General features: G+C 37.7%; 1 protein-coding gene across 5 annotated transcripts in view; it reads left to right on the forward strand.

Moving 5' to 3' along the window:
- The window catches only part of kitlga (kit ligand a), a 111,139-nt gene that overhangs the window by 90,744 nt on the left and 7,324 nt on the right, over window positions 1-13,071 (forward strand). For all 5 annotated transcript variants that reach the window (XM_042108871.1, XM_042108872.1, XM_042108867.1 and 2 more), the window contains 2 exons: window positions 3,649-3,756; window positions 4,048-4,104. In XM_042108871.1, coding sequence (XP_041964805.1) covers window positions 3,649-3,756; window positions 4,048-4,104 — 165 coding nt within the window. The remainder of the gene's footprint in view (window positions 1-3,648; window positions 3,757-4,047; window positions 4,105-13,071) is intronic.

The raw sequence follows: 13,071 nt of genomic DNA on the forward strand, positions 1-13,071 counted from the left end.
AAAAATGCTACATACCATTAATGGGATATACATACCATTTGAATCAGAAGGACCAGTTCTATGAAATAATGTAAAATACATATGACAATGTTGATATAGTAATGAACAGTCTTTGAAAATCTTCTCCATATGTATATCCAAAATTTGGCGAAATTTCATTTTATACACATAAAAATTAATTTTCATCATATTTCTCTACAAGGTATAGAGTTTATAACATGTTCAGCAATGTGTGGGTTATTTAACAAAAAAACTGAATTGGAATATTCTGTCTGTGTGTATGTGGGTCTGTGTGTGTGTGTGTCTGTGTAAATTACAACATATCAAAAATCCCTACACAATTCAACGTCAGCAACATCTTGGCATTGTGTTTACCAAATTTCACATGAATCTGACAAACCGTCTAGGAGGAGTATGTTAAAATCTATCATTTGACATCAGTGCAATTGTCATTCTTTCTGTTGCCAGTAGATAACGCTATGCCAAATATGCATTATAGGCATGTGAATATCATCATTACCATTCAATGACATTTTTATTGTTTATGTGGAAGGGTATTAAAATTTTATAATTTTGCATTTCACAACATATCAAAAAAGCTTCACCATTTAGAATCAGGAGCATCTTGGCATCATGTATACCAACGTTGACATGAATTGGATCAACCGTCTATGAGGAGTATGTTAAAATTTATCATGTCCACAACACACAAAATCCCAATTACCTCACTTCCTGTGGGTGTGGCTAATGGCATGTTAATACAAAAGTTGTTTGTTTTTGGGAGTTACACACACCCACCTAAAACTATATGCCAACCACTATATGCCAACCACAAGTCACAGTGACATAAGGGGGCACTATGGAGTTCCTGGGCCACGCCCAGTGGCAAGCCTTATTCCCTGTGTATCCAAGGTACAGTACCCTCCAGAATTATTGGCACCTCTGCTAAAGTTGACTAAAAACCGGTATAAAAAATAATCTGTTGGTGATTTATTGTAATCTCAGAATGGAAAAAAATAGGAAAAATCCAACCTTGAAGGGAAGCAAATTTATTTTGAGAAAAATCTCATAAAGAAATAAATATTTCTAACAAAAACACGTTACTCACAATTATTGGCACCCCTGAAAAATCTTATATACAAAATGTGTTGAATTAATTATGAGTTATTTGTACACTATTAGCACTTGTGGTTTAGTGTCTAGTTCCATTTGAATAGACCATTTTTGATAAGTATTATTAGTGGACGATGTCCACTGGACGATGTGGGGAGATTTTGTAAAGACGAACGGTCTTAAATCCCTTGCTTTGTTGCTTTATGGGGTGTCATAGGAGAATGTTACAAGCTGTTTTATTGGCAAAGGGAGGCTTAATAAGGTATTACAAGCAGGGGTGCCAATTATTGTGAGTGATGTGATTTTGGTAAAAATATTTATTTGAGATTTTCCTTTTTCTCAAAATAAATTTGCTTCCCTTCAAGGTTGGATTTTTGCCTGGGGCCAAGCTCTTGTACTTAACTGCGTTGCGTGACACTTGGTGTGTGTGCCAAGTTTCAAGACTTTTCGACCATGTTAACTACCTCAAAAAAAGGAAAGCAAAAAAGTAGAATAATAATAAATAATAATAATAATAGTAATCCTTACAAAAACAATAGGGCGTTTGTGAAATGTGCATATTTGATGCATGTGCTATTTGTTTTTGCATGTTATTTTCTGGCACATTTACTTCGTTGGCCAGGTGGGGGCGCAATGATATATCATAATCATAATATATATTAACCTGAGACCATTCATTTTAAGTAAAGAACATTTCTGATACACTTTTTGGTTGGCTGAGTCCTAATCATAATAGCAGCTTATTAGGCTATGTGGTAGCAAATAATGTTAACTATCAAAGAAATAGACGTAATGTAGGAATCCACACAGAGATATATTGCAACAGGTAATGGTGTATCTGACGAAGACCTGAGTGAAGCATTATACAGTAACTTGAAACGTTGTACTTATTAAATCACACTGGGAGCAAAGAATAGCCTGACGAGCCAGACTCCCATCAAGATGTATGGTCTGGGGACTCACCATTCACAGTGCTCAGTCCGAGGGGCGCGATAAACGGTTGTCTTTCAAATTCCCTCTGCATGCAATAGGATAGCGCTACAACTCATCAGCCCCATGCATTTTCCCACCAGCGGAGCTAGTTGGCTAGTTGTTCAAACTTTTGCCAATTTAAAAAAAGATTAACTCATGTCACGCTGTTCGCCAACAGCAACATCCATCTTTTTTGTTTTCAAGTAGCAGGGAATTCATGCAAAACCATGGCAACTCTGCCATCATTATGTTAAGCCCGCCTACCGACTCTTTACACGATGTGATTGGCCTGATCAAAGTTTAATTTTTCCAGCTCGCAAGCCAACGGAGAGTTGCTAGATTACCCTGGCAGCAAATTACATTTTGCTAGGGTGTGTCTAGATTTCTAGGCTATGCAAAGAAGAGAGTGGGCAGATATCTTCACTTTTTCCCCTTTGCAACTATCAAAGAAATCCCATAAACACAGAAAGGCCTAGGGTAGCCTACATCAGAGGGCCTAAGGATTAGGCCCTTCTGAATAGCCTTTAGTGATTTGCATGCAGTAATTTGAATACTGACCTTAATCTAGCCTAATTTGGCTATTTAAAGGTAATTTATTGTCAAAACACAACACACAATGTAAAATAACAAACAATAAAGGACTTAATCAAACACAAACTACTATTTTACTACAGTAATTAGGCCCTTCTGCATAGCCTTTAGTGATTTGCATGCAGTAATTTGAATACTGACCTTAATCTAGCCTAGTTTGGTTTATTGTCAAAACACAACACACAATGTAAAATAACAAACAATAAAGAACTTAATCAAACACAAACTACTAATTTATTGACTATACAAATAATAAACATGGAGGAAGTTTAGAAGTTTAGAACCCAGAATAGACCTGCACACCACAAAAGTGCACCAAATACAACACAAATGACTCAACACACTTGGAGGAGGTATTGTTTCAGTATTGAGTATCGAGATATTTATAGCAGGTTTTGTATTGATGTCATAATTTCCCATTTTTTCAAATTTATTTATTACCTTTTGCCTCATTCATAATTTAAAGATAAAAAACGTGATTTGGCCAGTCTCAGTTCTTTAATAACCTAACTGTGCATGTAAATGTATTGAGTGATGGTGGGTAGTTAGCATGGTTACAAGTGATACCACTGTTGCAAAGCCTGTTTCTTGTTGGTTGGTTCAACCATCGTTTACTAGGGTTGTTGTAGTTACCATTCAAAATGGCATTGATATGAGACAATGATTAAGCTTTTTTTTTACCAAGATCTACTTAATAGGTCTCCCAATATACCAAATTAATAGCCCTCTGTCAGCCAATCAGAAAATAGTATTTTGTGTCTCTGAGCGATAATTACATTACTGAGTTAAGAGGATATTATTATTACATTATTAGGAAATTATTACATGTTTGGGTTCTATAATCCCTTGTCTGAGAATAAAGCTAATGTGCAAAATTCCATGCCTTTTCCCACCGTTATAATAAAGGTTCAAACACTTTCTCCAACTCAAAATATGTATTTTATTGTTAATAGCAAATTGTCTCTTTTTCAGATTTGGATGCACACCTGTTTCCATTTATTGTTATTCATTGCTGTTGTTGCCCATTCAAGTGAAATTGGAAACCCTATAACTGATGATATTAAAAAAATATCTATATTGGTAAGTCATCTATTTTGCATATTTCAATTTTGCTGTAGACATTTTATGAGTGCAAAAAGCTGTCTGAACAAATCTGTCATGAACCCACTGAAGGTTCAGTGTTCTTACTACACATAAAGAAATGTTGTAGGAAGGTTTTTCACCTGATGGTGGTGGTGCTGGTGGTGGTGTGTGTGTGTGTTAGCATTTAACAATGTGCAGATCCTTTGTGAATTGAAGAAAAGGAAATAGACCTATGTCAAGAATACCATGCATATTAAATGCCATTCTCTTTTTATATTTCATCAATAGAAGCAAAACATACCAAAAGATTACAAGATCACTGTAAAATATATTCCAATGGAAGAGGTGAGTAATTTGTCAATAATAAAAAGATAATTGGTAAACACTTAAAATGGGATACTTAAATCAGGCATTCAGACCCTTGGGGACATACACTACTGTTCAAAAGTCTGGAATCATTGAGCCTAATTTTTAATTGAAATAACAGACATCAATACTGCCCTACAAAGGCAAAAGGCAGTAACTGTATTTTTGGTCGAAAATGAGTTATTGTCATTTTTGGGATATTTGAAAAAATACGAAAATATGAATTTATGAAAAAATAGAGGGTTGTGTTCACAGTAACTCCCAAAACCATACTGCCCTACAAAGGCAAAAGTCAGTAACTGACCAGCGTGTCAAACTGAGAAAAATGACTTCAAAGTTTTTTTTTGTTTTGTCTACACAAAGGTATTATAGGTACAACAATGGAAATCTGGTGACTTGTTGCCCTGATGAAGAAATGTTTGTATATAAATAATCTTGTGCTTAAAGTTGACCTTTAACCCTTATTTGTCAGATACTGTACTCTGCCTTTGTATTATGTACTAAAAATAAGTTGTCATGCAAAGGCAAAAGGCAGTAACTGGGGCATTGAGGAGACAAAGAAAGAAGACATTGTACAAAAAACTTTGTCCTCTTATGCCCCCCAATAGAAAGGCTTTCTGGCTCTCACTTCTTGTGGAGGAGTGACAGCATAATTCAAGTCAAGTTTATTGCATCCAAAACAATGGAAATAACATTGCTTATGTTATGCCCACAGTCATAAGAAACCTCAGTTTAAAGAATGGGTCACTTTTTTTATCTCCATACATGAATTTTAAACCATCCATTAATTTGCTATCTTTGCGTTCTCTTTCAAATAAATTATTGTTTTTAATTATCAGAGTTGTATTTATTCATACTGTACACTCTTGTGTCATCTATCTGCAGTTACCCTGTTGGTTTTGCTGGACACAAAATTGTTAAGTGGAGTCTACGCATTGACTCCAACTGAATGCACTCCCAGCAACAACTAAATGTCTAAGTAATTGTGTGTCATCTAAAACAAATGCCATGATATTAATGAAGGTGTTCAGTTAATGATCTTCTATATGGTGGTAAGCAAATATTGATTATATGTCAGTTACTGCCTTTTGCCTTTGCACGACTCCTTATTTTTTAATACATAAGACAAAGGCAGAGTACAGTATCTGACAAATAAAGGTCAAAGGCCAACTTTGAGCACAAGATTTTTTATATACACACATTTCTTCATCAGGGCAACAAGTCACTGTATGTGTAGACAAAACAAAAACTTTAAAGTCATTTTTCTCAGTTTGACACTGCCTTTTGGCTTTATAGGGCAGAATAATAATTGATATGTCTAATAGAGCAGGTAAGAGCTGTAAGAGTGTATGCCACGACCAACTTTTGATTCTTTGATAAAGACAGCAAGCTCATTATTTGTGGGTGCTATTACATTAGAATTTCAGCCCATACAAATGGAAAAATAAAAAATTCCACATTAACAGGTGGAAAAAAATAAGCATAATTAAAATTTTGTAACGTTTCTTATTCTTATTCCATAATCTCCTAATATACTGTACATCCCTCCTCAGGGCTCTAGAGTATGTCCAATTTGGTTGCATGCACGTGCGAGTAAAAAGGGTTTTAAGGGTGCGACTAATTTTTTCCTGGGTTGCACTGGTGCACCTAATGTCAAACTTAATGATGGTGTTTGAGGTCTAAGTTACACCATACAGTCATGAGTGAACAACGGATACAACAGGGAACTTAACATGCATCCCTGCGGGGAGTGTTAGAGTGGAGGAGATGATGTTACCCAGCCATACCGCCTGTGGCCTGGCAGTCAGGAAGTCAAGGATCCAACTGCAGAGGTAGGAACTGATGTTTAGGTCTCTCAGTTTCAAGATAAGCCTGGATGGAACTATGGTGTTACAAGCAGCGCTGTAGTCCATAAAGAGCATCCGTACATAGGTGTTTTTCTTAACCAGGTGAGAGAGAGCAGTGTTCAAAGCAAATGCTATTGCATCGTCTATGGACCATTTTCGCCTGTTGGCAAGGCGAAATATAGTTTCCCATCCTGTAGACAGCCACAGTGTTGCACTTTCAGTCCAGTTTGATGTCAAGGTATACACCCAGGCAGGGTGCGATTTGTAGGGGGGGGATGGTGAGGATTCCCCCCCCCTCTGGTTTTGCTATCCCTACCTCTCGTCGGGGGGGACAACATTTATCCCCCTCTGCCCCTCATATTGATTAATACTACTTCATATAAGTAAAGCGCTGCAACATGAGAACAGTCTAGTAGGCTAGCCTACATAATAATCTGACATCAGAAACGCACCGTCACCGTCAGTACTATTCTGCTGACACAGTGGCTGCGTGATAACTTAATTTGGCCTTGATCGTGCAGGACATTTCAGAATGTCGAGTGTGTAATCCATCATAAATGGCTAGGTTCAATGGAAAAGTTAGCTGGACAAATGAAAGAAAACGAGAAGGATTCAGTGAAGCATAATAATGTTTTAGAACCTTCAAAATTAGAAAACTGATGCAACTGAGATGGAGGACAACTGCACGTAGAGTAGAACGTAGGCCTATTGTCCGAAGGAACTTACATTAAATGAGGAGATATTTGCTGAATGTCACAAAAAGTGTTACAGAAATTGCTTGGCATCGCTTATTCAATGGCTCTCTACCGAAACACCTGTAGTTTGCGGAGGACGAACGAGAAAACACTCGTTTAATAAATCAGCCAGTAGTAGACAAATAACTTTTAGAAATAATCTGTACTGCAAAAACGAATGTTGGTGGGTATTTAAACTATCTAGCGGGTGTTTTAACAGCTGCAAGAAATAGAAGCTTCACGGTTTTTATGTTCTGGTTCGTAAATTATTTTTATAAAACTTCAAGTTGCCCTATAACTTTACTCTCCAAACTCTTCACTGCACTGTAGGCAATTAACTGGCAGTATGATAGGCTATTTATTTTCTGTAGGCTACAATAAACACATTTATTTTTTCAACTTTTTCAATATTACGCACTTGGCTACTGAACGCAAATCAGCAGGAGAGAATGCACGTAGCCTACGCAGCGTGTAGCGCAATGTGTAGGCTATTTGGTTACCAACTAACACGATTAGCCAATTCACTAACTTAAGACTTCAGTGCCATCATATACAACGTTTTTTTACACAACAAATACAGAAAGGATGGAGGCAGCAAAAGTAGAGAAGTCATTTCAGATGGGGCAAGAACAAGGTGAATTTGTATGCTTGTCAAAACGTAGTCCTACCCTGCATTAGAGGAGCTGATCATCATACCAAGCACACTCGCTGTTTAAAGTCATACACCACGGTAAACTAAAACTAAAATGTTACAAAGGTGGCAAAAATAATATAGGGTATTATTAGCCATGACATTACTAGGCTATGAATCGTTCGTTCATTTTTTTTAAAAAAAAATGTTTGTGGGGTGGGGAGTTACAAACTTATTCAAAATCATCCCCCCCTCTGGTTTTTACACAAATCACACCCTGCACCCAGGTATTTGTAGTCTTCCACTACCTCAACCTCTTTCCCCATGATGGAAACAGTGTTAAACTTTGTCTTGGCCACACCCCACATAAAGCTGTCCACCAGTTCTTTATACTCAGTCTCCTCCCCATCCTTAAAGGGACCCTATAGAGTTTTGTAAATTTGTTTCGCTTTTTGCTCGCAGTTTTATCTACAGAGCTCCGCCTACAGCTTCAAAGTATTTACAACACTCCTCGCTCGGTCAGACTGCTGTTTCCTCTCTCCCTGTTCCTCCGACAATGGTTTACTCACTTTCTGCTTCTTTTCGCCAGCTCTGCCATGACTAATATTTGACAGACTCCATTGCTACCTTGTTCTAGCCAGTGCCTGGCGTGTATGTGTGTGTGGTGCCGTAAAGCAATTCGTTACATCGCGAGACTTTCTGACTCTGAGGCCGGTGGCTCACCGGACCAAAGTTACAAGGCTGGTTTATCCGCTCACAAACGCAAGGGGGAAGCGAGACGGCCACCATTCAACCCGGAAAAAGTCATATAACCATTCCAATGACTCCTTAGCTGTTAAGTTAATGTAAATTAAGCTAAACACATCCCAGCACTGAGTTGTGCTGAAAGTCTGAAGTGTATGGTGTAAAGAGGAAATGTGAGAATACAGTCCCCTGCGGTGCTCCTCTGCTGCTGATCACCTGTTCAGACACACATCCTCTGGTCTGTCCGTTAGGTAGTCAATGATCCATGGAAGTGTTCACCTGCACGGGAGAAGTCAAAGAACATTATTAACACTGAAATGCCAGCTTCATCCAGGTGAGTGTGGGCTCGCTGAAGAAAGTAGATGATGACATCCTCAACACCAACCTGAGGGTGGTAGGCCACTATTGCAGTGGGTCCATATATGTGGTCATCTGAGGTCTGAGATGGGCCAGCATCAATCCCCCCAGGACTGTCATGCAGTGTGATGTTAATGCCACTGGTCTATAGTCATTGAGGACAGATGGAGAAGACTTCTAAGGTACCGGAACAAAGCAGGATGTCTTCCACAGCACTGGAACACCTCCTGACACAGACTGATCTTAAATAGGTGCTGCAGAATTCCACATAGCTGGTCTGCATAGTCCTTAGAACGGAACATTAAAAATATAGTACTTCACCGACCAAAGATTTCAGAGCAGCTGTGTAGCGTTATATAATCTGATTTTTTTAGAGCTGGACATAAATAAATGGCTACATATTTTATATCAACATATTTACTGGTGTGTATTTTTGTAGTTTAAAAAACTGCCAAATGTTTTTATTAAAAAACAATACTTTTGGTGATGTGATGACATCATAAAAGTGCAAAACAATGAATGTAGACTCTGACTGGTGCTGACTTAGTCATTTGCCCAGACTTGTGACCAGAATATTTAGATTCAGGAAGATGATCCAGTGCAAGATGAGTAATGTGTAGGTTGGTCACACACACAATAGGCTACACTCCCTCCCTCACACCAATCCACTCACTCAGCCATTTGCTCATTTGCCCATTTCACTTGCTCATCCACACTTATAGGTTTGCCTGTTTTTGGTAGAACTTTGGAACGACTTTGACTTTGATGTGTCCTCCAAAGCTGATGATACACAAGGCACCTTTCTGAGGAATGTTGCTGGGCAATGAGTGTTGTTCTGGCACATCCCCTTTGATATTGGGCAACTTATTTTTCTTGAGAACTTTAATTATCAGTAGGCAAATTAGCATTATCATCCAGTCTGTACACATGGAACCAGTTATGTGGTTTATTCAAAAGGTTCCGCAATTGTTGAGTTTTAACTTGAGCTTTGCATTGGGTTGCAGTTATTTTACTTTAAAGCCCATGTTTTGTGGCCCTCAATAGGTGCAGTGGTTTGTACCACTTGACAAGTTCAGTAGTGACTTTTTTGAGTACATCTCTAATGGATATTTAGGCTATGAGATGTAACAGGCAGGTCAGCATAGTCTGTTGACAGTTTTATGACAGATTTATTTGCAAATTTATGGCATGTCTTGTAGGCAGAGAAAAGCAGTTGCTCGCAAACACTGTCCACTTAATCAACAGTCAGAGTATATATAGTAAGACATCCCATATTTAAGTATGCATCTTGCTTAGATGGTAAAACACATTTTTGTTACATGACCATTATATCTTTGTAATTGTGGGTCAAATAAAAATTCGGTAACACTTTACTTGACAGTATCGACATAAGAGTGACATGACACTGTCATGAACACATGACACTTATGACACATGTTTGATCTACTGCCCTATGGGAAGAGGTACAGAAGCCTGCGCTCTCGCACCACCAGACTCACCAACAGTTTCATACACCAGGCTGTTAGGATGCTGAACTCTCTCCCCCCTCCACCCTCAGCTACATAACATCCTGGACTTTGGACCCACAATGGCTGCCTTGCACTACTCCACTTGTACACTTTGCAACTTGTTGTTGTTGTCCTGTTGTCCTGAAAACACAACACACTTCTGATGCTCTTACATAACTTGCACCACTATGCCACTTGCTTACTTAGGTCAAACAGAACTACCTCAGCCATTTATTGGCCTGACTTTGCACTATTATATTGACTGTCTATGCACAATTGGACAATTTCAACCCAATTTGGCTGCTCTTATTTCTTCACTGTATGTGCCTTTTTATTTACTTTTTTTATTGTTTACTTGAATGTTATGTTTATCTGCGGACTTAAATTGGTAGAATATGTCTCGTCTCCACCGTGGGATAGTGAGAAACGTAATTTCGATCTCTTTGTATGTCTTGTCATGTGAATAAATTGACAATAAAGCAGACTTTGACTTTGACTTTTTGACTTTGACTAAACCCTAATCCTAATGTAGAGACACTGATGATGCTTCGATCAAAGTTTTAAGTTATGTCGAGCCTTCTTAGTGTTTGAAAAATAGCGATTTTGACCCGACCATGTAGCCTACTAAACTAAAGTTTGACTCGGGTACGTCGTAGCCTATTTCAAGTTACAAAATCTATGACTAAAGTTTAGCTGACGATATAACATCCTACTCCACTGTGACTTTGTTCGTGACACTCCTGTTAATAGGCTAAACTAGAAAGAGCTGAAATAACTCACACCAACCTTATTTGCGCCTTTTATTCACATTTGCTCAAAGATTTCATAAGTATAAGCCCTTTTCGCTCCCTACGTTGATGTATTCCAAGGGATCTGCTTCGGGGGCGGGGACGTAGTAATTGAAACACCATGCCTGGGTAACGTAACCGCTCTCAGGGACGCTCTCTGTTCGCTGGTTGGTTTGGCTACCCAACCTCCGAAGTAAACGAGTACGAATCAACCTATTCCAGACGGAGTACTGTAGGGAAAAGAAATCGACCGGAAGTACATAGGCAGACCGAGGCCAGGCTAGAGTACAAATACAGAGACAACAAAATGCAGTTTGTGTCTAACCAGAAGTGCAAAAAAAGTGCAATGTGATATACAAAGTAGGTGGTGCATAGACAGGACAAAAGATACTGTCATAGATATAGACAGTAGTATACAGTTGTTTTCAGAAGGTGGTTTAGAGTAGTATAAATTAAATATAAGTATGTGCAGTGTATTAGCAGTAACCTTATAAGAGCAAAATAAATATGGCTATGTAATATGAACAATGTATGAACAACATGTACAGATACAGTATGTGCAATGTAGTGGCAGTACTATTAGTAAAAAACAATATAGATGCAGCGTATTAACAGAATATATTACAGAAAAACTGAATAAATATGAATATTTAGAATGAACCATATAAACAGATATGTACAGTATGTACAGCTATGTGCAGTGTGGTAACAGTACCATTGTAGTGCAGAGACAGTAACATTATAATAGTATTAAGAATAAGTGTATGTGCAGGATGAAGAGCAGTATATGGCTATGCATAAGTGTAATTACAGTATGTACATTTGTAAATAAATAGACACTATGGATGGGAAAGGGAAAGGGTAGTGTGGGGGTGGGGGGGATGTCCGCCTCCTTGTTGTCCCTGTCAAGGCTGCCATGGTCGTTATTCTAGTCATTACTGCGACTTGCAGATATGAGTAAACTTCTGAACCAAAGGTGATAAAGTGATTCTGTTTTTTTTTTACTGAGGAGAACACAACATTGTCTCTTTCTCAAACACTATTGTCTACAACAGAAATTAGATAACAAATGAGATTTATCTTGACAACTTGATACTTTTGTGTTTTTTTGAGGTTGAATTTTGAAGGTATTGTTTTAAACTATGTGTGTTACCCTCAAAGGTATTAACTATGATGTATACCATTTTAAAGAGCATTGTCCTCTACTCAGTATCAAAGGTGATACTGAGTAGAGGACAAAATTGTGAATCTCTCATACACTCTAGGTTTTTCCTCTATCTGCAACAGAATTGGGGGGGGGGGGGGGGGGGGGAGATTAACTGGTATTTTCGAGTTGTTTGGGGTTATATTTTGAAGATGTTTTTTAAAATGTGTTCTCCAAAAATGGAATGTTCCTTGCAGTCTGCAAAGGGACACAGTATTTTATTTTGATACATGGCGTGGCTACTAGTTTATAGTTTATTTTGATACACTTAACATTAGGGTATTTGATATTTAAAAAAAAAAATACAGTTTGATGTATTTTGCCCATCCCTGGCTAGTGCTATCCCTGACAAACATTTAACTATCACCTCCTCTGAGCTTTTTGTACAAGCCTTCATATATAAGTACAAGAAAATGGCAGATTTACTGATAATCTGATTTAAAGAGTGGGATTCAGTTAGCATCAGCACCATTGTACTCATCCTTGTTCTGTGTGTTTGCCCTTCTAGTTGGACAGGAAACATGATAAACTATTTTGTTTCCTATTTTATTTTGTCCTTTTACACATTGTCTTTGTACTTGTACTTGTACTTGTGCACAATGACAATCTAATCTAATCTATTCTATTCTCTCCTTTCTTGTGTGCGTCTGGAGGGAAAGAAAACTAGTTTGATACCACATTGTTGGTCATTAATAGAAGCCCTTTGAATCATGAGGAAGTAACTGCCTATTCCAAAATAATCAAGCATCTTATATAGGAGAGCTTTGCCATTACAACATAGCATGTATGACTGGACTAAATTGATGCTTGATTTGATCCAAATTCATCACATTTTGTACTTTATTTAATGGATAACATTTGTTTTATTTTCTTTCAGTGATTCCACACTTTTGAACAGTAGTGTATATTACATGTCAATTTACATAATTGTCCACATGAATTAAGTTAAAAGCCTTCAACACATTATCTTCCAGCAATCAGTTTCAATTTTAAAAATATTTTACTGTGTTTATTTACTTCAAGTAAATTCAACCTACATGTAAAATAGTTTATTATAGAATCGACCAACACTGATGAAGGGAGAAGCCCTTTCAAAAAGGTGTAACTTTTGAGCCTTTGTTGGTACTTTCAAA

This window comes from Alosa sapidissima, chromosome 11 (assembly GCF_018492685.1).
Source record: "Alosa sapidissima isolate fAloSap1 chromosome 11, fAloSap1.pri, whole genome shotgun sequence".
Classification (NCBI taxonomy): domain Eukaryota; kingdom Metazoa; phylum Chordata; class Actinopteri; order Clupeiformes; family Clupeidae; genus Alosa; species Alosa sapidissima.